Source organism: Scyliorhinus torazame, chromosome 1 (assembly GCF_047496885.1).
Source record: "Scyliorhinus torazame isolate Kashiwa2021f chromosome 1, sScyTor2.1, whole genome shotgun sequence".
In the NCBI taxonomy this organism is placed as follows: domain Eukaryota; kingdom Metazoa; phylum Chordata; class Chondrichthyes; order Carcharhiniformes; family Scyliorhinidae; genus Scyliorhinus; species Scyliorhinus torazame.
This window is the reverse complement of record NC_092707.1, coordinates 58,055,424-58,082,079: the sequence shown is the minus strand read 5'-3', so window position 1 is coordinate 58,082,079 and position 26,656 is coordinate 58,055,424. Positions and strand designations below refer to the sequence as shown.

The following is a 26,656-nucleotide window of genomic DNA, read 5'->3' as shown; positions in this document are numbered from 1 at the left end:
CTCTGGAAGAGCCGCTCCAGGAGTCCACGCCTGCTCCGGGCCCAGCTCCACAGCCACCCGAAACGGCTGCAACACCAGTGCTTCGGCGGTCGCAACGTACGATCCGGGCACCAGACCGACTGAATCTGTAAACCCGTCACCCCCGCCAGACTTCATTTTTTAAAACGGGGGAGAATGTGGTGAATGGAACTACTGTTAATTCACCAGTGCACTGTGATATCATGTTACTGCTGTATCATGTTACGTTATATGTTTAACCCTGTGGGCTCCACCTATGGGCCATTGTACGGCTTCACCCACAGGGGGATATGTCGGGGCATGTACGGGCTCGCCCATGGCTCCACTTTATACAGGAAGTATAAAGGCAGCTGACCTGCGGGGCCGTAGTCATTGTTGTACCGGTCACAGGCAGGCTCAGTTGTAAGCTGATAAAAACCACGGTTTACTTCTCAACGTGCCTCTCAGTGAATTGATGGCCGCATCAGCGCCCACATCACCACCAGGACTGAGGCGATCGCAGAGGAGGGTCAAGGCCCCTAACAGACTGAATTGAAATTTATTTCCACCACCCCCGCCGGACTCCTTTTTTAACAGGGGGTGAATGTGGTAGTCACCACTGGCAGTATTATATGTATTACGGTAAGACACGTATATTAGAGGTACAAGTGTAAATCCCTGCCTGCTGGCTCCGCCCAGTAGGCGGCGTATAAATGTGTGTGCTCGCCGGTGCTGCAGCCATTCTGGTTCCAGCTACAGGAGGCACAACATCTTTGCTCAATAAAGCCTCGATTATTCCACTACTCTCGGGCGTCATTCTCCGACCCCCCAGAGGGTCTGAGAATGGGCGTTGGCCGCCGTGAATCCCGCCCCCGCCAGTTTCCGAAGTCTCCGAAGGGAGAAAAGTCGGCGGGCCGTTAATGTCGCCGCTGCCGAGGGAGAATGTCACGGGTCTGCGCAAGGCAGCCGATTTTCGGCCTGCCGATATTCTCCCTTCCGGATGGGCCGAAGTCCCGTCGACGTGATGACCGTTCACGTCGACGTAAATTAAACCTCCTTTTCATCGGCGTGACCCTGTGCTCCAGGGTCACGCCGACCAGCGTGGAGGTGAGTGATGGCCTGGGGGGTTGGCTCTGGGCAGGCGATGGCGTGGCCGCAGTCTGAATGCGTGAGGAGAGGTGTGTCTCGGGTTGTGTGTGTGTGTGTGGCGGGGGGGGGGGGGTGGTTAGAGTGGGCTGGGCTCCGGGGGAGTGCCGGGAGGGGGTCCGTGCCGGGGAGGGGGATGGGGGGTCCGTGCCGGGGTGGAGGTTGGGGGGGGGTCCGTGCCGGGGTGGAGGTTGGGGGGGGTCCGTGTCGGGGTGGAGGTTGGGGGGGTCCGTGCCGGGGAGGGGGATCCGTGCCGGGGAGGGGGATGGGGGGGTCTGTGCCGGGGAGGGGGATGGGGGGTCCGTGTCGGGGTGGAGGTTGGGGGGGGTCCGTGCCGGGGTGGAGGTTGGGGGGGGTCCGTGCCGGGTTGGAGGTTGGTGGGGGGTCCGTGCTGGGGTGGAGGTTGGGGGGGTCCGTGCCGCGGAGGGGGATGGGGCGGTCCATGCCGGGGAGGGGGATGGGGGGGTCCGTGCCGGGGAGGGGGATGGGGGGTCCGTGCCGGGGTGGAGGTTGGGGGGGGTCCGTGCCGGGGTGGAGGTTGGGGGGGGTCCGTGCCGGGGTGGAGGTTGGGGGGGGGGTCCGTGCCGGGTTGGAGGTTGGGGGGGGTCCGTGCTGGGGTGGAGGTTGGGGGGGGGGCCGTGCCGGGGTGGAGGTTGGGGGGGGTCCGTGCCGGCCCTGGCAGTCATACCAGGACCTCACGGACCGGGAATGCAGGAGGAGACTCCGGATGAGGCGGGAAACCGTGGCACACATCTGTCACCGTGTGGCACTGGCGGGGGACACCCTCTCCCCGTGTCTGTCAAGGTTACGGTGGCCCTGAACTTTTATGCAACAGGGTCATTCCAGGCACCGAGTGGGGACCTGTCCGGCATATCGCAGACATCGGTGCATCGGTGCATCCGGGCAGTGACAGATGCCCTATATGCCATGGCACACCGCTACATCCGCTTCCCCGTGGACCGGGCCTGCCGTGGCCGGGTTCCCCATGGTCCAGGGCGCGATCGATGGGATGCACGTCGCCGTGCGGCCACCTGCAGATAACAGGGCCGTGTTCACCAATAGGAAGGGGACCTATTCGATGAGCATACAGGTGGTCTGCGACCACCGCATGATGATCCTGCACGTCTGCGCCCGTTACCCAGGCAGTGTACACGACTCTTACGTGTTGTCGCGGTCATCCATCCCCGGCATGTACGAGGGACGCCATCCCCGGTTGAGGGGCTGGTTGCTGGGCGACAGGGGCTACCCATTGCGATCGTGGCTGATGACGCCTATACGGAGGCCACGCAATGAGGCGGAGAACCGCTACAATGATGCCCATGTAGCGACAAGGGGAGTGATAGAGAGGTGCTTTGGCGTGCTAAAGATGCGTTTCAGGTGCCTGGACCTCTCTGGGGGCGCCCTCCAGTATCGGTCAGATAGGGTCGGCCGCATCATTGTGGTGTGCTGCGTCCTGCACAACATAGCCCAGCAGAGGGGCGATGTGCCGCAGGCAGAGGAGGGCGGAGTGGAGGAGCAGCAGGAAGAGGCACAGTCCTCCCCAGATGAGGGGGATGGGGGTAATGGTCAGGGCAGACGGGGTAGACACAGGCGGGTGGCTGTCCACCGTTACCGGCTGGCCCAGCGGGCACGGGACAGACTGATAGCCGCCCGCTTCACTGACTAGATGGGCGTGGGAAACGGGTAGTATGGCCACAGACCGCACACCATGGCAACAGCCGACCACCCCCACCCATCCACGCACCCAGCACCCTCACCCCCCTCCCCAACCCCATCCACCCCACCCGCATGCACACCCCCCCCCCCGATTGCCGATCCACTTGCGGCACAACGGGCCGGGCTCACACAGTTGCGGGTGGACGCGTGTCTATTGCAGGCCATGGAGGATGATGACAACCCGCCCTGCGGTGAGCTCCTGGCTCTATATCGTTGGACTATGTCTGACCCTTGGCCACAGTACCACCATCCACCCGGACCATCCCTGCATGCGGCTGTGACACTGCAGCGCACGGTCCCGTCCTCTGCCCGGGGGATGTTGATGGCGGCCCAGACTCACCTGGGGCTGAGGTAAGACCACCCCTCACACACACACTTGCGCTCAACGTGCCCTAGCCCCTAAAACTCATCTGTGCCCTGCACCCGTGCCAACTTACTCAGTGTCTAATTGTTTGGCCTTACGGGCCCTTTGACTACGTCTACGTGGTTCCCCAGACGGTACAGCAGAACTGGAGGTGGACTCCTGTGATTCCTGCCCTCTGACACTGGATCCGTTTGGCGGCCGTTTCCTGGGGCGTCCTGGCCTAGATGGGCCAGGCTGCGGCCCGGGCGACTGGGATGGCGAGCTGCCAGCCTGTCCTGCCCGTTGCCCACCCGATGCACCTGGGACGGAAGGGGGGGAGTCCAAGGTGTCGCGGTGTACCGGGACCTCCCCTACAGGGGGAGCCGGGACGGACCACACCACCTCCTCCTCCCTCGGGGTGCCCGATGGCCCCCAGGCCTCTACATGGGTGGGGGATGCGAACGGACTGGCAAATCGACGCCCCCCCCCCCCGACATCTGGCGCTGCCAGTCCTGGTATCGACAGGGGTCTGCAGGTTTGGAGCCATGGAGCCCAGGGGGTTGGCAAACCCTGTCTGTGACAGTGCGACGCCGGCTCGCACATGGCCACTGGCGCCGATGCCCTCAGCGATGGCCTGCAGAGACTGGGCCATGGCCTGCTGAGACTGGGCCATGGCCTGCAGAGACTGGGCTATGGCGTTGAGCGCCTCTGCCATCTGGCGCTGGCACTGGCTCATGGCCTCCTGTGAGAGGGCAGCCATGTCCTGGGCCACAGACGCCGCCTGCACGGAAAGCCCCAGGCCTCGCAAACCATTCCCCATGTCTGACACCGTCGCACCCATTGCCTCCACCGCGGACGCCACCCGTGCGGTGTCAGCCTGGGTGGCACGCATGACCGGCACCACTCCCAGCTCCTGGACGCGGGTGGACTCCTCCACCTGCGACTGCAGCCGCCGTAAGCCGCCCGTCACCCTCTTCGCTCGTCTCCGGGTCGGTGGTTGCATCGGATCTATGTGTGGGTGTGGTAACTCCAGGAACCCGGGATCCATCTGGGCGGCAGATGTTCGCTTGGGCTGGGCTGCCCTCCGACCGCCCGGCCCCTCTGCTGCTCCTACCTCCACCTGCTGTACCGGGACGGCTGTGTTGTGCGCACCAGTGAGTGTACCAGGCGCCTCATCACTAAAGTGCCCAACCGAGGTGAGTGTTTCTGCGATGGTGGAGGGTGTTGGTGACAGCAGTGGCGTTGTGTCGTGCTCTTCGTCCCACTCTGAGTCACTGTCCGGTATTTCGTCTTCCTGGGTAGTGCTGTCGCGGGTAGGGGTGTCCTGGGCAGTGCTGTCCCGGGTAGTGGTGTCCCGGGTAGTGGTGTCCTGGGTAGTGGTGTCCTGGGTAGTGGTGTCCTGGGTAGTGGTGTCCTGGCTCGGATGTGACGGGGGCCTGTGGCTACCCCCCTCGTCGCTCCCGCACGTGACGGGGGTGTCGTCTCCCAGTTGCTCCAGGTCTCTCCGTCTCCCGTGGTGTGCGAGGGGCATCCTGCGGGCGTCGCATGCTGGAGGGTCCGGGTCTCTCCGTCTCCCGTGGCCTCCGAGGGGCATCCTGCGGGCGTCGCATGCTGGAGGGTCCATGTCTCTCCGTCTCCCGTGGTGTGCGAGGGGCATCCTGCGGGCGTCGCATGCTGGAGGGTGCGGGTCTCTCCGTCTCCCGTGGTGTGCGAGGGGCATCCTGCGGGCGTCGCATGCTGGAGGGTCCGGGTCTCTCCGTCTCCCGTGGCCTCCGAGGGGCATCCTGCGGGCGTCGCATGCTGGAGGGTCCGTGTCTCTCCGTCTCCCGTGGCCTCCGAGGGGCATCCTGCGGGCGGTCTGCATCTGCGGGGATGGGTGCCTGGACGTTTGGTCCTGCGATACACAATGAAGCATGCATGGTTAGACATCAGGCAGTGATCAGGTGATATGGGGAGGGGGATATAGGGGAGGGGGGATATGGGGACGGGCTGTCGGTGGCTCACTTGCTACTACGCCCCCGACCTCTGCATCAGCAACCTCCCGGTCGTCAGGTCCGCCAGCCAATTCCAGGGCCCTTTCCTCGTGTTCGGTCAGTGGCCTCTCATCAGCGGGGCCTCCTCCAGTCCTCACATGCTCCCTATTGTTGTGTGCGCGCTTATCCTGTGGGGGGGGGGGGGGTGGCAGGGGTAAAAGGCAACACTGTTAGGCAGGTATATGAATGCACGCCATCGGTTGCGCGTGCATTGCAGAGGTTAAGGTTAGGGCTGGATTCACTTGGGGATATGGGGGATATGGGGGAGGGGGATATGGGGGAGGGGGGATATGGGGGAGGGGGGGATATGGGGGGAGGGGGATATGGGGGAGGGGGGATATGGGGAGGGGGGATATGGGGGAGGGGGGATATGGGGGAGGGGGGATATGGGGAGGGGGGATATGGGGAAGTGGGGATATGGGGGAGGGGGGGATATGGGGAGGAGGGATATGGGGGAGGGGGGATATGGGGGAGGGGGGGATATGGGGGGAGGGGGATATGGGGGAGGGGGGATATGGGGAGGGGGGATATGGGGGAGGGGGGATATGGGGGAGGGGGGATATGGGGAGGGGGGATATGGGGAAGTGGGGATATGGGGGAGGGGGGGATATGGGGAGGAGGGATATGGGGGATATGGGGGAGGGGGGATATGGGGGAGGCTCACCCTGCCTGCTCTGACGAGGTCGTTCACCTTCTTGTGGCACTGGGTGCCTGTCCGTGGTTGTCAGGGCCGCAGCAGTGACAGCCTCTGCCACTTCCCGCCACAGACGCCGGCTGTGGCGTGGGGCAACTCTGCGGCCGTGCCCGGGATACAGGGCGTCCCTCCTCTGCTCCACCGCGTCCAGGAGCGCCTCCACATCCCGTGACTCGAACCTCGGGGCTGAGCGGCAGCCAGCCATCCAGTCGGGTGTTCCGGTCGGGTGTTCCGGTCGGGTGGGGGGGAGCAGCGCGGCCTTATGAGCCGTCACGCCGTGCGGCGCGTATGACGCTGCATGGCGTGAACCACTGCGCAAGCGCGGATCCCGTTACATCGCTGCTAGCCCATTTCGGGCCGGAGACTTTCGACCCATTTTTCCGACGTGACTTTCCGCCGATAACGGAGAATTTCGCTCCTCGTCTTTGCGGTAAGTGCATCACTGTGTAAAAACATACTGAGCTGATGCGCTAAGGGACAGAGCCTCAGACAGGAAATTCAGATCCCAGAAGTACTGGGTTCAAAGTTTAAAGGGGCAGCACAAGCTGAGGTGCAGAGGGGGCCAACCTAAAGGAGTATCACAAATCTGAGTCTCTAAGGTGAACACTTTCAGGAGGCTGCCTGCAAAGAAAAGGATGTAGCGACAGCATGGAAATTATCTACCCTGGGCGGAATTCTCCCCCCCCCCACCATGCCGGGTGGGAGAATCGCCAGGGCGGCGCGCAAGTCCCGCCACGCTGCCCCGACACCCGCACGCGATTCTCCCACCCCCACCAAACCAGCGCCGCGAGAATCTCGTCTGGCTGCTCGAAGAATCGGCGCTTGCAAAAGGCGAGCGCCGATTCTCCGGCCCGGATGGGCCGAGCGGCCGCCCCAACATGACAGGTTCCCGCCGGCGCCTCCACACCTGGTTGCTGCCGGCGGGAACTGCGTGGGAACGCTGGGGGGGCAGCCTGTGGGGGGTGGAGGGTGTTCCTGCACCGGGGGGGGCCTCCAATGGGGCCTGGCCCGCGATCGGTGCCCACCGATCGGCGGGCTGGCCTCTCTAAAGGAGGACCTCTTTTGCTCTGCCGCCCCACAAGATCCATCCGCCATCTTCTTGCGGGGCGGCCTCGGGGAGGACGGCAACCGCGCATGTGCGGGTGACATCATTACGCGACGCCGGCCGCTCCTAGCCCCCCGGGGGCGGGAGAACAGGGGGCTGGGAGCGGACTCCGATGCCGGAGTGAAACACTCCGGTTTTCACTCCGGCGTCGGGACTTTGTTTCCATTTCGGAGAATCACGCCCCCTGTCTTTCTTCATATTCAAGCGATGGAGGAAATGCTCTGGTGGGGCTGTGACATCTCAGATCTTAGTGAAATCCGTTGATGTCAGCCAATGATCTTATGTAACAGTGGAGGAGTTTTCTCCCTGGGCTTTGGAATGTCTATTTGTGCTGGAGCAACAGACATTTGTATGCTGGTGACTTAAACTGCAAAGTTTTCTTCAAAGGCCTGCAAGATGATTTCCAACTCTTAACACAGGACTAGCTGTCCTTCAAATATGATGCCAGCTCCAGAATGCCCATCAGGTGATGTGGGCTTCCTGATGTCCCTTGCCATGTGAGCAAGCCTACATCTCCCACGTTTATGAGCTTCCAACAAATACCCATGCCAATCTCTGATAACGTTTGGACCCTTCAACGGGTGCCACAATAGTAGGACTAAATCCAGCCCTCGTTGTGGGCAACTCTTAGAATGCAGAATGAGCATTTGGACATGTATAGTTTAATCAAGGCCAGTTAGCGCTGTTTGTTATAACTAGGTAATGTTTCCCAAAAACGAAAAGATCTTTGAAGGATTATAGAGAATCATATAAAATATCACAACATAGTAACAACCCATTATAACTAACATGTCCATGCTGATGTTTATACTCTACATGAGCCACGTCCCCTCTTCAAAATACTTGATCAAAAAGAAAGAAAACTAGGCCAAATATCACCTACCTGTAGGAGATGCTGCCGAGTAATTGAAAAGTTGTTCATAACTGCAGTGTGTGAAGAAGCATAAAGGATCAACCTCCGGTTATCAATATGCAGAGCATGCACTGGAGTATCGCGGTTTATTCCAAAGGACCACACTAAGTTCTGGTAAAGGAAAGTAAAACTGTTCTATCTTTAGACTTTTGTATATAAATGATTTGTTTGCCTTCCAGGTATTAAGCAATTATGTAGTACAACAGTTAATATAATGTTGAAGTCACAATGCGTGAATAAATATTAGAAATTAATATGTCTATAACTCAAGTGCAAACATTTTACAGTCACACATTTTCAATAATACACCATGTAACCATAATTTACCAAAAGTAAAGTAATCTTGAACTATTTTTAATATATTCATTTGTTTATCAGTGTTAAAGTAATGAGGACAGTGAGAAGTCCACAACACCACGTTAAAGTCCAACAGGTTTATTTGGAATCACTAACGTTCGGAGTGCAGCTCCTTCATCAGGTGAGTTCACAACCTGGTGGTCTAAGACTTCTTACTGTGCCCACCCCAGTCTAACGCCGGCATCTCCACATTAAAGTAATGAGGTACAGTTGTTAGAAGATGAGATTATACTTGCACAGTGCACTGCAGTGCCAGCATCAACTTACAACCATGGTTTTCTATCTGATCAGTTCCTCATCTCAGCTGGGCAACATCCAAAAGAAAATTGACGGAATAATCTCAAATACCTCCCACTGGCTTCTTAAAGAATAGCATTAACAAAGTTTCGGAAATAATTTTCAGCTCCATTGATTGGGGAACAGTGAATGATTTGGAAGGGAAAATGTAAAAGGGGAAGCAATGAAATTAAATGAATGGAAAAGAGGATAGGTAATATTATTTGCTGTTGAACAATTTCATTTCAGATCGTGGTAGTAACAAAATAATTTCTTACCAAGGAATTTTGTTTAATGTAGGAGTTTTCTTCAAACACAGTGTCACAGACACTAGTCTCAACCATAGATGGCTCTAGGCCTGCCATTGGATCTGCACAGCTGCACATATCAGTAATTAATGCATTGGGTACACAAAATGCAGGATCTGGACGTAATCTTGCTGGCGCTGAGATAATGCGCATCTGTCCATCTGCTTCATGAGTATCTGTTCCTTGTCCATCCTTCATTAGATATAAGACAAAACAAATTAATGGTCTATACTCAACTGTGCTGTAAAGGTGATCGTAATCTGTTTCATCTGTTAATTTTTAAAAATAGAATAGATAACTTTTCAAACAATACAAATGTGAAAATTACACAGCAGACTCAAACTCTATTATAAATTTCAAATACCCTAACGTTCTCAAAATGATTGGTCAAAATAAAATCTGAAATTATTATTGTTTACATCACAATATAAAACTTTAACTCGAATTAATTAATGATTGAAAACAGAGTATTAAATAAAACAGGGTACATAAACATTATGTATTATGACCACAGCAGATGTTAAATGCCAAGCAAACCAAATCCCAGAGGGGAACTTGACTAATTGGACCATACCCTGTCTTTGCATTCGGATAAAGCGAAGAACATACCAATCTCAGCAGCATAAAATTCAGTAACACTTTTGGGATTTTAAAATTAAATGGAAGAAAATAAATCTTAAGAACGCAAGGTTATAGTTACACAGAAATTTGTCTTACAAAACATTCCCCCAAAAAGATTCCCTCTCTGGTCAGACCCACAAGTGAACACCACCTAGTTAAACTGCCTTTCAGATGTTTAACTATAAAAATCCAGTAATATTACCCCAAGGCAAAGCTGCTGTCATTTTAATAAGGCATAGCACATAATACCTCAAACTCGCATACATTCTTCTGTGGAAACCCAAGACTTCAGAACAAGACTGCATTTTGCAGCATCAAGGTTTTTCTGGTCGACTGGATGGCTGATTCAAACTGATCCTCTTTTACCCCAGAGTTGTTTTCAGTAGGTCTTTCTCATACAGTCAATGCCTAAGCATTAAACAACTCTCCTTAAATATTTTACTGTTCATCTACAATTCCATTGTCCTCAGTACTTCTTTGATCTTAACTTTTTCACAATGTACCATATTTTACGTTTTTCTATGACTTCCACTTTTGGGTAAAATAAAATTATATAACCTTCCCTTATTTACTTCTGGAACCTTTACAAGCAGTCAAAGATTTTTATTCCACTTTGAAACAGCTGAAAACAACAGATCCAATATTTCTCCAAATGCAGATTTCTAAACCTAGCCTATTTACTTGTAAACTATTTGACTAGGAAAGTCTCCTTACAAATGCATGCATCAGAGTGGCATGGTTCCACAGTGGTTAGCACTGCTGCCTCACAGCGCCGAGGACCCAGGTTCGGTCCGGCCCCGGGTCACTGTCCATGTGGAGTTTGCACATTCTCCCCATGTCAGCGTGGGTCTCACCCCCACAACCCAAAGGTGAGCAGGGTAGGTGGATTGGCCACGCTAAATTGCCCTTTAATTTGAACATTTTTTTTAAAAACAAATGCATGCATCTAGCACCTTTACTCCTTTCTGCTGACTTTTCAAGACAAAAGGTCTAATTTATTTATGCTCAGATTAATTAAATCATTTACGCACACACACCTGTTTACAGAATAATACAAGTTTCCCCCAAAATATTTTTAAAATAACATCCATTTTCATAGATGAGAAGAGAATATAAGATCTATTACAAGTTGGCATGATTTTAAGTATTTACCTGAAGTCGTCCAAATGCCTTTTTGATAGAGTGACCAAGCGTTCCCCTTTTCTGGATGCAACCCCTGGATGAAGAACTGTGGTCCCAGAAGAGTGCCAGTTCACAAAACCCATCCCTGAACAATGTTCCCTCTGAATTTTCTTTGTTTTGGGCTAGTTAAAAACTCTTCACAACACTACAATTTGCCATGGGCAGCTTACATTTTAAAATTCCCTGAACTGCAACAAGGCTATGTATAATAGCACTCTTTTGTTCCATTTTTATACATACGTACATAAATCAAACTGGAATACACAGTTCAGTTGGGTACTAGAGCTCCATGTGTATGCACCAGTGTTTTTGTGCTACCAAGATATCACAGTGTTGTTACAAGGGTGGGTTAGTGGATTTCCCTAGCTGAGTAAATTTAGCCGGAGAAGCTTCCAGGAAACCAGCAGAGGAATTTAGTTTTGCTCTACTGAAAAATAAGCTTCAAAATCCCAATTTAGAGAAAAGGCTGTTTATCTACATAGGCAGAGTGGCTGCAGCAACAGGTATTATTGGGTGACTGGGAGAGTGTAATCATGACAGAGAGTTTTTTGGTGCATATGTGGAGCGATTAGAGATGTACCACACTGCTAATAATATCCTAGATGTTCCTGATAATCCAGTGGTTACTCAGGCAATGGGGAAAGGAAAGGTTGATATTTTTACTTAAGCAGGTCCAGAAATGTATGAAATGCTCAAGAATTTGCTTGCCCCTGCTAAGCCAAAAGACACGCTGCTGTTGGACATTTTGTATAAGCTTGAGCAGCACTACAATCCCAAGCAATTGAAGACTGCTGAAAGCTATCAGTTTGGAACAAGGGATCAGCTGATTTGTGAGGACACAGGAGATTTTATCATGACTTTGAAAAAGTTATCCATTCGTTGTAATTTTGGAAAATGTCAAGAGACCATTGTCGGACAGGTTTGTGTGCAGTTTAAAAATTGAACACATTTGCAGTAAGTTGCTGACATTGTCAAAGTTAACTTTTGACATAGCTTGCAAACGGTATTGTCCATGGACATGAGGACTTGAGAGAAGTCAGAGTAAACGACCGCCAGTCATCTGCTGAAGTAAATAAGCTGTGACTGAGTAAACAGAAACCTCAATGACAGCAGTTAGTAGTAGTAGAGGTACTGAAAGTTCCTGTTACCAGTGCCTCGGCTAACACTGGGTGCAGAATTGTCCATTTGTGATGACAGAGTGTCATCTTAATCAGGCTTGTTGAAAGAATGTAAAAGAGGAAATGCTGAGTGGAGGAAATGGCAGTCGCTACATACAGTTGTTGAACAGCAGTAGGTCAATGAGGAGTCAGTTGAGATCCATTTTATCCAAAGCACAAGGATGTCTAGTAGAAATTCACAGGGCATCATAGTCCAAGTAACATTGGATGGGGTTGATAAAAATGGGTTTCACACGGATGCATCAGTTAGCATGACTCCTGTATCGTGAAAAGTTAAGTCAGCATCAGCTGGAGAAATCGTGCTTAAAATTACAAGATTTAAAAAAGAAATTTCAATTGAGGGACAATTTAGCGTGGCCAATCCACCTATCCTGCACATCTTTTGAGTTGTCGGGGTGAGACCCACGCAGACACGGGGAAAACGTATAAACTCCACACAGACAGTGACCCAGGGCCGGGATTGAACCGGGTCCTCAGTGCCGTGAGGCAGCAGTGCTAACCACTGCACCATCATGCTGCCCTGTACGAGGTTATGGAGGAGAGAACATTCCCATAATTGGAAGTTAGTTGGTACTGATCATAGATGATGAGCAATGTGCAAAATTGCCCAGCATTATCGTGAATGGTGTAAAACCAGGGACGAATCTGGGGCGGGATTCTCCGACACCCCGCCGGGTCGTAGAATCGCCGGGGGCTGGCGTGAATCCCGCCCCTGCCAGTTGCCGAATTCTCCGGCACCGGATATTCGGCGGACGTGTGAATCGCGCCGCGCCAGTTGGCGGGCCCCCCCCGGCGATTCTCCGGCCCGCGATGGGCCAAAGCCCCGCTGCTGGAATGCCTGTCCCGCTGGCGAGAATCAAACCACCTCTCTTACCAGCGGGACAAGGCGGGCTCCGGGGTCCTGGGGGGGGCGCGGGGCGATCTGGCCCGGGGGGTGCCCTTATGGTGGCCTGGCCTGCGATCGGGGCCCACCGATCCGCGGGCGGGCCTGTGCCGTGGAGGCACTCTTTTCCTTCCGCCTTCGCCATGGTCTCCACTATGGCGGAGGTGGAAGAGACCCCCTCCACTGTGCATGCGCGGGGATGCCGAGAGCGGCCGCTGACACTCCCGCGCATGTGCCGCACAGCAAAGTCATTTCCGCGCCAGCTGGCGGGGCACCAAAGGCCTTTCCCACCAGCTGGCAGGGCGGAAATCAGTCCGCCGCGGGCCTAGCCCCTCAAGGTCAGGGCTCGGCCCCTCAAGATGCGGAGAATTCTGCACCTTTGGGGCGGCGCGATGCCGGACTGATTCGCGCCGTTTTTGCCGCCGGTTGGCGGACATCGCGCCGATTGCGGAGAATCCCGCCCCTGGTTTGCAGGAACTGGTCAGTTAAATTGGAACAAGCTTTTGTGTGTCAACGTGAAATTCAGAACACAAGATAACATGATTGTCAAGTACCCTCATGTGTTTAATGAAATATGCAAACAGATTCAAGGATACAAGATCAACATGTGGGTTCAGAGATGCAAGACCGGGGGCGAGATTCTCCGACCCCCCGCCGGGTCGGAGAATCGCCGGGGGCTGGCGTGAATCCCGCCCCCGCCGGTTGCCAAATTCTCCGGCACCGGATATTTGGCGGGGGTGGGAATCGCGGCGCGCCGGTTGGCGGGCCCCCCTCTCTGCGATTCTCCGGCCCGGATGGGCCGAAGTCCCGTTGCTAGAACGCCTGTCCCGCCGGCGTAGATTAAACCGGCGGGACAAGGCGGCGCGGGCGGGCTCCGGGGTCCCCGGGGGGTGCCCTCACGGTGGCCTGGCCCACGATCGGGGCCCACCGATCCGCGGGCGGGCCTGTGCCGTGGAGGCACTCTTTTCCTTCCGCCTTCGCCACGGTCTCCACCATGGCGGAGGCGGAAGAGACTCCCTCCACAGCGCATGCGCGGGGATGCCGTGAGCGGCCGCTAACGCTCCCGCGCATGCGCAGTCCGGAGATGTCATTTCCGCGCCAGCTGGCGGGGCACCAAAGGCCTTTTCCGCCAGCTGGCGGGGCGGAAATTAGTCCGTTGCGGGCCTAGCCCCTTAAGGTTGGGGCGGCGCAATGCCCGACTGATTTGCGCCGTTTTGGGTGCCGGTTGGCGGACATCGCGCCGATACCGGAGAATTTCGCCCCAGTTTATTGCAGGCTTTGTTCAATACCTTATGCCCGAAAAGGGAAAGAGCAAAGAACTGAAAAGATTTGAAAATGAAATTCGCTTATTGTCACAAGTAGGCTTCAAATGAAGTTACTGTGAAAAGCCCCTAGTCGCCATATTCCGGCGCCTGTTCAGGAATTGAACCCGCGCTGCTGGCCTGCCTTAGTCTGCTTTAAAAGCCAGCTATTTAGCCCACTGTGCTAGACTGAGAATAATGGCCACATTATTCTCCCGAAAAATTTCTAAGAGTGGTAGTGAGCGGGAATTGCCACTAGCTTCCTGGCGCTTGGCCCAGCGAGGCCTGCAACGCTATTCAACCTTAATTGGTCCACTTAACAAGGCCTCACAGGCTTCTCGCCACAACTGAAAGCTCGCCAGCTGATTCGCCAGCACCGCGCTGGCCAGCCCCCCACTAACAAGATCGAGCAGCACTTAAGCTGCACTTGCTCAGCTAACCCCAGCCAGCTCGCAACAATGGCACTGAGGAATCCAGCCCCAAGATTCGGGGACGCTGACCTGGGGAGGCTGCCAGACACTGTGGAAGCCAGGAGGGATGTCCTGTTCCCACGAGAGTCCAGAGGGTCAGTCATAGGGCAGCCAGTGCTGCCTGGGACGAGGTGGCGGCTGTGAGTGTCAGGAGTGCGACCAGGAGGAATGGCCTCCAGTGCAGGAAGAAGGTCAATCACCTGATACACGATCAATCATTGATGAAGCGAGACTGTAGTCCAACTGAAGGCTTTAATGAACAAGTAGTTACCCCAGCAGAGGTGAGGAACCACCAGGCTCTGCCCGGAGGACCTGACAGACCCCTCCCTCCCACTGACCACATGTCCATTCTCCCGCAGGTCATCCAGCCGACGGCACTGCCCATCCCGGGTGGCACCCTCTCCAATCTCCCATGAGACCACCTCGGAGGAGAGCTCCGAGGATGCCACTGTAATAGTCACATCACAGCTGTCATCCCCACTATCTACCAGCGCAGATACACACACCTCAGTGGGAAATGACTGCTGTGGGTGAAACACAGACTCTTATGCTCCGCCTGCTGGGCGGAACCAGCAGGCAGGTTCTACCACTCATACTACAGTATAAGGGACATCCCACCTAGGTACCGCGATACCCCTAATATAGCCTACCACATCACCTACACCGAGTAGCACGATTGAGTTGACACCAACGCCCCCCTCCTCTCCTGAAGACCTTTCCTCCCCCATGGAAGCATCCACCCCCAACTCTCCATGCGACCCCCAACCCTCCTTCCATGCCCCCCTCCACTTTCAACCCCCCCAACCGTTCCTCTAAACCCTCCCCCTTCAACCCCCCCCCCCCCCCGCAGGTCATCCAGCCAACGGCACTGCCCATCCCGGGTGGCACCCTCTCCAATCTCCCATGAGACCACCATGAGAGCTCCGAGGATGCCACTGTAATGGTCACATCACAGCTGTCATCCCCACTATCTACCAGCGCAGATACACACACCTCAGTGGGAAATGTTAGCAGTCAGGCTTCTGACGCACTATCTGGTGAGCACCACAAAGCTGCTGATATACATCAAGTGGAGGCAGGAAACCCCAGTCAAGACAGCAGTCGCAGGTCTGCTGGATCCGAGGACACAGCTGGGTGCTGACCTTGTTGAAGAGGTTTTCCCAGAGCTGATGGAGGCATTAGAGAGCGGCCGGGACATTTAGAGGGAGATGTCAGCGTTGCTCCAGCAGATCCACAGCCGCTTGAAGGAGTTCCAGAGGCTACGGGCGCTGGAGATGTCGCCGGCAATGCGTGGCACCGAGGCCAACACTGCTAAGCGATCGCAGTGGAGAGCCTGGTGCACAACTTTGGCACCATTAGTGAAGGTGTCCAAGGCGTCATGCAGTCTGTGGCAGCCATAACTGAGGGTCTCGACAGAACGTCCGCTTTACTGGAAGATGTCACCCAGTACCAGGCCGGTCTTGACGAGGTTCTGCGGGATATGTCCCGCTCTTAGATGTGCATGGCCGAAGCGCTGCAGAGCTTGTCCCAGTCGTAGGTGGGCATTGCCGGGGAGCTGCAGAACATGGCCCAGTCACTGAGGAGCATGGCCGAGGGAGTCGACAGGATAGTGCGGACCCTGGGGAACTGTCACGGTGGCAGAGCCAGATGATGCAGAGGCAGCCTGGGCTCAAACCAATTCCCCTCCGTCCCAAGGTGAACCTCAGGGCCCTATGGGCACCAACCGGGAGAATAGGGGGCTGGGTGCCAACCTGGACCCATCCCATGGAATGGGGATGGTGGCCATCAGCTCCCCTGAGTTCCATCCCTCTGATGAAGCTGCATCTCACAACCAGCACACGGGACACGGTGGCACAGCTGTGAATGTGCCATTGACAAGTGAGCCCGGGCCCAGGGCCCCCAGAGAACGCCAGCCCGGGGTATTGAAGGCCACCAAACCCCATTGACCCCCCCCCCCTCCCACCCGGAGGGCCCTGTCCATGTACTCCCAGCCGCAGCGGGCCCCCACACCGGACCCTGTGCCCCGGACACCCGCTCACAACGTCAACTGGGTGGTGCTGGTCCCTTCCCCATGGCATTCATTCACCCTCCGGCTGTGGACATGTCTGCAGAGTTGTCTCCCTTCCCTTGAGTGTTTTGATGTTGGCTGCTGCGTGGTTGGTGTTGCCTCCCGCAGAGTTTAGGTACAGTGTCCAGGCATCACGGTCTAATCGGGCTGCTGGGGAATGACTCCCTCGTGCTACATGGCCAACCCACCCATGGTAATCCACTTGGGTTGTGTGAAGTGCTCACTTAACCATGATTACCAATTCCCTATTAGCAATAGCCTTTAGCCACACGGCCAGAGGCCTCGGCAGTCAGTGAGGGTTATGGGTGGTCAGTGGGCCAGACAGGCAGGGACAAGGGTTGCCCCCAGAACTGGTAAAAATGATCCAGGGATTGGCATGGTGGTGCCGCGAGCAGTTGCCATCTCCAGCACCTCCCCTCCTTCCCATGGCAGCCCACCCCTGCGGAGGATCCCCCACCCCCAGCCGGGGGTCCCCCAACCCCCACTGAGCACCGGGTTGACATAGACTCTTTGAAATATCTGTGAGCTTAGATCCTTTTTGGGCCAGGTGAATTACTATGGTCAATTCAAAGCAACTTTGGTAACCTTATTGTATCCATTGAACGGACTGTTGAGGAAGGATGCTCGAGATATCCAACAGTTGGTAGTAAGTCTTACAAGAGGATAGTCGCACTGGAAGTAGCTCCAGGAGAATTCACTGAGTTCATTTATTCATTACTGTTTGAATCACAATTTTTAAATTGTCTTTCCACGTGTTCACCTTGTTAGCAAATCATCTGACTAGTCAAAGAACTAGATGTTCTGTATGCATCTGTACTACGGCCATAACACAGAACATAACAATGGCGAGATCCTGATTTCACCTAAGGGAGAAGGTCGGTCGCATTGCAAACTGTTTGGTGCCTGGCGCAGTTCTTGTTTCTGGCCTCTCCTGCTTTTCACTGCCTCATTTCACTTGAGCAAGAGCGTAACGAGGCCGGGGAATCGCGCCCATAACCTCTAAAGTAGAACAGAGTAATTGGGCTACTCCCATAGTGATATTACGAAAGTCAGATGATAGTCTAAGAATACGTGGGATTATAAAGTAACCTTAAATCAGGTACTAAAATGTAATTCACTTTGCCAAATATGGAGGATCTGTTCACTAAGTTGTCTGGAGGCCAGATTTTTTCAAAGTTAGATCTGAAAAATGTCTATCTGCTACTTGTGTTAGATGGTAAGTTTACGTCATATTTGACTGTTAATACAGATATGGGTCTATTTCAGTTTCGTAGGTTGCCATTTGTTGTTTCATCAGTTCCTGGAATTTTTCGAGAGTATGAACTAAATTTTGCAAGGAGTTCCGGGAGTAATAGGTTATTTGGATGACATACTTATTTCAGCTTCAAACAGGCAGACCCATAATGACAGGTTGGATTGGATTGGATTTGTTTATTGTCACGTGTACCGAGGTACAGTGAAAAGTATTTTTCTGCGAGCAGCTCAACAGATCATTAAATACATGAAAAGGAAATAAGAGTTTTGTGAGGGCCACGAAGAATCCAGCACGAGTTTTAAGGATACAAAGTAATAACATTTATTTACAATAACATATATATATATATATATAACAGTAGCAGTAACTTCCCTTGCTGCATACTCCTTCCTGCTGATTCCTGAACTGGCCAGCTTTATTTATACTAGGAGTTTACTAATGATTTCTCCGTCCCCCTCATTGGGGAAGCTCATACTCCCACAGGATTGTGGGATTGTCATTAGTCCCCAGCCAATGGTAAGTAGGCAGGTTATAACATCCCTCCCCCCCAAAGTCCAAGGAATCCACCGAGGACCCTGGCGAAGGAGGGCGTCGGACTCGTTTGGCCGCAGGCCGGACACCATTTGCACGCGGCGCTGGATCAGGCGGCGTGTAACGAGACGGAGACCGGCGCTTCCGTGATGAACGGCGCAACGGTTGTACATCCACGGCCCGTGGACCCGAGGATTCCCCCTCTGATGCATCCTGTGTCTCCATCTCGGAGTCAGAGTCTGCTGCCTCCGTCATGTCAGCGTCTCTATCTCCATTCGGTTCCGTAACGACCTGCGCAGGCTTCGAGTGAGGCACCAGTGGAAGATTGTGAGGACTACCTTCCCTTGTCTCTGGTCTCTGCGGATGTAGAAATGAGCTCCGGGGGCGGGGAATCTTTTGAGGGGATGATCTTCTGGACCGAACGTGGTCTACATGTTTGCACTGGAGACGACACTGGGCTTGCACCTGGTAAGATATAGGGCCCGTTTGGCGAAAGATTACACCAGGAACCCATTGGGCACCACCAGCAAAATTCCGAACGAACACTGGGTCACCGGGCGCAAACTGCCGAATCGGATGATGCCGAGAAAATCCCTGTCCCTGCCGTTCTTGTGTGCGGCGTACTTTTGTGCCAACGTCCGGGAAAACCATACTAAGGCGGGTGCGAAGTCTCTGGCCCATTAGGAGTTCTGCGGGAGCTACCCCAGTCACTGCATGGGGGGGTGGTCCTATACGTAAACAAAAAGCGAGCCAGTCTCGTGTCCATTGATCCGGAAGACTGCTTCTTTAGGCCTCTTTTGAATGTCTGCACTGCGCGCTCTGCCAACCCATTTGAAGCCGGGTGGTAAGGGGCAGTGCGGATATGGCGGATGCCGTTCATCTTCGTGAACCTCGCAAACTCCTCACTCGTGAATGGAGTGCCATTATCCGTGACCAGCACCTCGGGGAGGCCATGCGTACTAAACGACAAACGCATCTTTTCAATTGTTGCGCAGGACGTTGTCCCCTGCATCTTATGCACCTCTAGCCATTTAGACTGGGCGTCAATTAGTAGAAGGAACATGGATCCTTGAAAAGGGCCTTCGAAATCTGCATGCAAGCGTGCCCAAGGCCGCCCTGGCCATTCCCAGTGATGTAGGGGCGCGGCCGGTGGAAGTTTCTGATGCTCCTGGCAAATGGAGCAGTCTTGGGCCACCTTCTCAATGTCGGTGTCGAGGCCTGGCCACCAGACATAACTCCAGGCCAACATTTTCATTTTGGTCACACCTGGATGGCCATTGTGCAAGTCTGTTAGTATCAGCTCCTGGCCTTTTTCTGGGACAATCACACGCGTCCCCCACAAGAGGATGCCGTCTTCCACGCTGAATTCTGACAGCTTGGAGGAAAATGCCCGCAACTCGCCTGGGAGCTGTCTATGCTGCCCACCATACAGGACTATGTGTCGAACCTTTGACAGGACTGGCTCCGTCTGGGTCCACTCACGGATCTGTGATGCCGTGACAGGCAAGGTGTCCATAAAATGTAGGGTTGCAACCACCTCACCGGTCGTGGGGGTCGACATGGGGCCGGTCGATAAAGGCAATCGGCTCAGTGCGTCGGCATTTGCTATCTGCGTACCTGGTTTGTGCTCCAGAGAATACTCGTATGCAGCAAGCAACAAAGCCCAGCTCTGGATCCGTGCAGAAGCAATGGGCGGTATTGGCTTATCCTCTCTGAAAAGTCCCAGCAGAGGCTTATGATCAGTCACGATAGTGAAATGGCGGCCATACACGTACTGGTGGAAGCGTTTCACCGCAAAAACCACTGCCAGGCCCTCCTTCTCGATCTGCGCCTACTTTTTCTCCGCTGCAGTCAATGTGCGGGAGGCGAAAGCTATCGGTCGCTCGGCCCCGTTCTCCATCTTGTGGGACAGGACGGCCCCAATACCATACGGGGATGCATCACATGTGACGAGCAAAGGCTTTCCAGGATCATAGTGGGTTAGTAACCCAGACGACGACAATTGTTGCTTTACCCGCCGGAAAGCGGTTTCTTGCGGCTCACCCCAAACCCAGGTGTGATTTTTCTTTAGCAGAAGGTGCAAAGGGGCCAGCGTAGTTGCCAGATTGGGGAGGAACTTCCCGTAATAGTTTACGAGACCGAGAAAAGAACGAAGATGCGAAGTGTCAGTCGGGGCGGGGGCATGTTGAATTGCACGCATCTTCTCTGCGACGGGGTGCAAACCTTCGTGGTCCACCCGATAACCTAGGTAGACTACTTCCTTTGCCTGAAATACGCACTTTGTGCGACGTAAATGGACTCCAGCCTCCGAAAGGCGTCTAGGGACAGCCTCCAGATTTTCCAAATGTTCCTGCTCCGACGTCCCTGTAATCAAAACGTCATCTAGGTAGACAGCAACACGTGGTAAACCTCTCAAAATGCCCTCCATAACACGTTGAAAAATTGCGCAGGCAGAGGATACTCCAAAGGGCAACCGTGTATATTCATACAGGCCCCGGTGTGTATTAATCGTTACATGTGGTCGGGAGGCAGGGTCCAGCTCCAACTGCAGGTAGGCGTGACTCATATCTAATTTTGTGAACGAGAGTCCACCTGCAAGTTTCGCGTAGAGATCCTCTATGCGAGGCATTGGATATCGGTCGAGTCGGGAAACCGTATTCACTGTAAGTTTATAGTCGCCACACAAGCGAACTGTGGCATCTGGCTTCATTACAGGTACAATTGGTGCTGCCCAGTCAGCAAAACGGATGGGCCTGATAATACCCAAACTCTCCAAACGAGTGAGCTCCCCTTCTACCTTCTCGAGCAAGGCGTAAGGCACTGGGCGCGCCCGGAAATAGCGCGGCGTGGCTCCTGGTTCGACTTGGATACGGGCTACGGCCCCTTTTATTTTCCCCAAACCAGGCTGGAATACATCTGGGTATCGTCCTAGCACCTCAGTCAACCCTTCAGAAACTGTTTGGAGGATGTGCTGCCATTGCAACCGCAAATGGCGCAACCAGTCCCGACCCAACAGGCTGGGTCCATGGCTGCGCACCACGATAAGTGGGAAACGCCCCTCCTGGCGTCCATAAACAACAGGGGTCATTGTAGTTCCTGCAATGTCCAGTGGTTCCCCCGTGTAGGTGGCCAACCTGGCCTGTGAGTCGGTTAATGTAAGGGTCTGTATACCCTGCTTGATGCGGTCGAATATCCTCTGGGCGATCACGGAGACTGCTGCGCCAGTATCCAACTCCATCTCAAGCGGGTGGCCATTGACCCTTACTGTCACCTTAATGGGGGCCACACGGGGAGCTGCCACACAATGCAGCAGCAGGCAGTCGTCCTCCATCTCCACGTCCTCAGGAGTAGTCGCCGCAGGTTCATCCACATGGAAGGTACGGACCCCGGGCTCGTCCCAGTTTCGGTCGGAACGACGGCTGGCGCCCCCAGGACCGCCGTCCGCGACGGGGTCGGCGCCTACAAGTCTGACACGGACATGGCTCCTCATCCATTGGTTCTGGAGAAGGCTCCCTTCGGGGAGGAATGTCCGACGGCCACTGGCGTCGGTCCGGACGTTGCCTCGCCCAAGGTACCGCAGGAGTGCGGGGGGACGTTTTCGGACGGAAGGGGTTGCGCCCCAAGGCATGCACTTCCATTCCCTGTAGCTCCTGCACTCCTCGTTCTGCGCTCTCTCGGGACAATGCTATTTGAATGGCCTGTTGAAAAGTCAATGTTGGCTCAGCTAACAACTTTCTCTGGGTGGCCGCATTGCTAATACCGCAAACCAAACGGTTGCGTAACATTTCTGACAAGGTCTCACCATAGTCACAGTACTCCGCAATCCTGCGTAGCCTGGATAGAAAATCGGCAAGGGATTCTCCAGGGGTCCTCTCAACGGTATTAAACCGGTAACGCTGGACTATCGTGGACGGGGTTGGGTTAAAATGTTGCCCCACTATATTTACAAGTTCATCAAACGTTTTGGTGTCTGACGCAGCTGGGTACGTAAGGCTCCTAGTCACCCCAAACGTATGCGGGCCGCAGGCGGTGAGCAGTATGACCACCTGGCGCTCGTTTTCGGTGATATTGTTTGCCCGGAAATAGTAACACATCCGTTGCGTGTACTGGTTCCAGCTTTCCAGCGCAGCATCAAAAACATCCAAACGTCCGTACAGAGGCATGGTATAATAGAAAACAACTTCCAACCTGTATCCAACAAAAATCCAGGGAGGTGGCTTCAGCAGTGTAGACAGCTATTCACTTTAACCTTCGTCGCCAGTTTTGTGAGGGCCACGAAGAATCCAGCACGAGTTTTAAGGATACAAAGTAGTAACATTTATTTACAATAACATATATATATATATATATATTATATAAAACAGTAGCAGTAACTTCCCTTGCTGCTGGTTCCTGAACTGGCCAGCTTTATTTATACTAGGAGTTTACTAATGGTTTCTCCGCCCCCCTCATTGGGGAAGCTCATACTCCCACAGGATTGTGGGATTGTCATTAGTCCCCAGCCAATGGTAAGTAAGCAGGTTATAACAAAGAGAAAATACATAATAGGGCAACACAACATATACAATGTAACTACATAAGCACTGGCATCGTTGAAAAGTTGACGAATTTGATATAAAATAGTTACTTTAGAGATACTAGTTAATGTAATGTAGAAATAAGCCACTTTGATTCTGGCAGTTAGGGACAAAGGGGTTTGAGACCGCATGGAAAAAGCAGGAAGAGGTGTGTCTATGAGAGTGATGCTGCATTGATAGGGGCCAGAGAAAGGGATTGGAAGTGAGCCAATCAGAATAGATCGAACAGGTCAGGAGGGACATAGGCTGACCTATGTCCGTCGAGTATGTGAAACTTGATACCATTTGAATTGATTTGCAGAGATCCCTTTGTTTCTTTGTTCATTCGCTTTCTGGGATATAGGAAACTGGATGTCTCTTATATTTCTATGAAATGAATCAAGCTTGCAAGCTAAATAAATAACTTCTTTTTACGTGCGAATCCATCTCAACTTTTATTGAGGCCAGACTGACAGAGAAAAAAATTTGGGGATCAACATTTGGTGCCGAAAACCGGGATTTCTCAGGGCGATCCTGATCCAACTGCGAAATCAGAATTAGACTGATTATGAACAGGAGGATGGGGAACAAAGGGCCCTCAATGTAGAACTGGAAAACGACCGCGCATTGATTGTTCCCCTCTTCTTATCGTCTGATTAGTCTGGTCACTCGCGGTTGGCACAGAAAGACCGCCTCGACGAAATCACAGGTCAGTCTGGGGGTTAGCACTTTAATTGATGGGATTTCATATTGTTGTTTCGGCTTGGGTTAGGGTTTTGGGCTGATGGGACTTTAGTAATGAAGGTTCAGTCTATTATAAGGGTTCAGAGGCTGATGTGACTTCATTAATGAAGGTTCAGTCTATTATATGGGTTCAGGGGCTGATGGGACTTCAATAGATGAAGGTTCAGTCCAGTATAACTGTTTTTAAATCTGAAGATGGTTCAACTCTATGTGTGAGTGTTTTAAATATATAGTTGATTAAGCTAAAATTGTCTCCTTGGACTGTAAAGTTCCGAGGTCTAGTTGAGATTGTGAGGAATGCTGCATATTGGTTGAAGCAGAAGTCTCTCAAAGGGTTAACAGCAGCAGGCGGAGTTGAAAACAGACAGTGCTTCTCACTCAGGCTTTGAGATAACAGCAGCAGCCGTAGTGTAATCGGATACCTTTCCTTTGAGTCAGTGAACACCAGCAAAGTTACGTTTTGAATTAATTAAAGGAAACCAGTGGGTTTCTCCACCTCTTTGATAAAAGTTATTATTTTCGAAAGCAATTGATTGAAATTGCCAGAATCTTAAGTTTTACTTACTTGAAATAAGGTTTATCTCATTTTATCTGGAGATTAATAGAAACTTAAAGAAGATCATGGACACCATTTTAAAAAGTGTCAATCTGGAGATGATAGTTGATTTTGCTAATACTTATGTGTATGTAAAAGAAAAAAAAAAACTTGTTAAAAGAAAAATTGTTAAGATAAAGAAATAATTAAGTTGTAAATGTTATACAAGTTTGTGTTAAGCAAATTGTAAATTTAGTTCTGAGTTGAGATCAGAGCTAAGCTTGCAAGTTGCAGTAATTCAATTTGAATTTTCAAACATTTTTAAGTTTTTAAAAAAAGAGAGCAAATAGAGAAAAGAAGGACACAGATCTTGAATGCGTTGAATAGCACATTTCAAAGGCCCATAAATCTTTCTGTTATCTTAGACCTAAAACCTAGGAAGATTGAAGAGCCAGAGGAATTTCTGGAGCATTTTAATGAAATCCACCGGGGGCAGTCAGGCGATTTGCTGTATCAAAATGGTCAGAATTCCCCTCAATACTGTGCTATGTTAATGCATTGCCTACCACCTTCTGTGGTTACTGCTGTGAAATGTAATAACATGAATTGGACAGAGAACGACCCTTCCCAGATGGCAAGGGCAGTCAGATTTTACTGGAAGGAGGGTGTAGGCCAAGAAGGAGGCTCAGTTACAAAGGTTAAGACTGAGTATGTAATGAAAAAGGATGATCTGCGACCCCAACAAGCGGCAGAAATGGTAGTTTACCAGCAGGAGCCCCAATATAGTGACTTTGGGTGGGTGGATCAGCGAAGAGGAGGATGAGACAACAGTGCTATATTTCTATCACCCCCCAGTGGTGGACGTTAGACGTTGAACAGTCACTGCATCACGTTACCCTGGCCTATGACAGAACTGGACGAAACAGGGAGTTGGAGGACAAATACCGGCCATTACTTGAGACCGAATGGCCAGTCAAGGTTACAGCCACAGTCACGGGAAAAGAAGGTACAGCCGATTTTGTTACAATATCACCACATTTATGGCCACAGTCAGCTTCGGTAAGCCCTCATATTACACGTCAGGTCCATGACCAGTACCATGCCAGGGATATGGGGCGAATGGTCAGCATCTTACCGCAGCTCGTCAGAATAGGTACGAGATATACCTTTTGAACAATCCACGTCTGACATTTAAATACTGTACCACTATCAATCCAGCCTGTTTTCTTAGTGGTCCCCCTGTCCATGAAGACGCACCTGGCCACGACTGTTTAGCCTTGATTCAGGAAACTACCACAATAAGGGGCGATTTGAGTGACATTTCGTCAGAACAACCTGACATGATTATGTGTGGTCAAATATCCCACCGGGGTTAAGTTAATGACCTACTGCAGGCCCTCCTTATGCCCGCGCAGATTTCCGTTATTAAATGCGCTGCCCACACGAATGGTACAACCCCAGTTGACGTTGGTAATGAACGAGCAGATCGTGCAGCGCGCACAGCCGCACAAATTCAGCAAGTGATGGTGCCTAAAATGTTAAGTCAGACTAAACGATCTACTATGAATATGTCTGCTTCTGACAAGCCAATGCCAACCATCCAAGACGTCATAAGGTTACAGGAGGACGCTCCTGAGAGTGATAAACAAATGTGGAAACGGTTAGGTTGTACATATGATTCTGTTTCCTCTTTATGGACCACGCCTGCACATCAGACTTGTATGTCTGATGTGCTGGCTTTATGGGTCATTGAATGTGTACACTTTGCAACTCATTGTGGGGCTCGAGGGACTAGTGATTTGTTGCTGGACACTTGGTGGCACCCTAAAATGCAGGGGTTGGCCCAAAGTATCAGTAATCGGTGTTTGATTTGTCAGCAATATAACACCGGTAAAGGTATCCCTTGTGGGAAGGGGCAAACCCCGTTGCCCAGTGGTCCCTTTGAGACGCTCCAAATGGATTACATTGAGTTGGAAAGGTGTCAATGTTACAAATATGTTTTGGTCATTGTGGATGTGTTCAGCAGATGGGTCGAGGCGTATCCGACTATCTATAGTAAAGCTGCTACTGTGGTTAAAGTCTTGATGAGGGAAATCATTCCCCGGTACGGTATACCAGCTCAGTTAAGTTCTGATAATGGGCCTCATTTTATTGGACAAATTAACAAGGAGTTTTGCTCCCAGTCGGGCATACGCCAGCAGTTACACTGTGATTACAGACCGCAGGCGGCCGGGTTGGTTGAGAGACACAATCAGACCCTCAAAACTAAATTGGCTAAATTAAGAGCAGACACGGGACTGACATGGCTTAAGTTGCTCCCCGTTGCCCTCTTCCAGCTGCGGGTTACACCTGCGGGACCAGCCCGGCTCTCTCCCGCCGAGATTCTTTATGGCAGGCCTCTTAGAACTCCTTGGAGCCTGCAGGTTCCCAGACGGGTTCAGTTT

The 26,656-nt window shown here is 52.6% G+C and overlaps 1 protein-coding gene across 1 annotated transcript in view; it reads right to left on the bottom strand.

Moving 5' to 3' along the window:
• cfap251 (cilia and flagella associated protein 251) overlaps window positions 1-26,656 on the bottom strand; it is a 276,809-nt gene that overhangs the window by 206,753 nt on the left and 43,400 nt on the right. The window contains exons 3-4 of the mRNA XM_072495300.1: window positions 8,859-9,080; window positions 7,918-8,058 (exon numbers count right to left, since the gene is read on the bottom strand). Coding sequence (XP_072351401.1) covers window positions 7,918-8,058; window positions 8,859-9,080 — 363 coding nt within the window. The remainder of the gene's footprint in view (window positions 1-7,917; window positions 8,059-8,858; window positions 9,081-26,656) is intronic.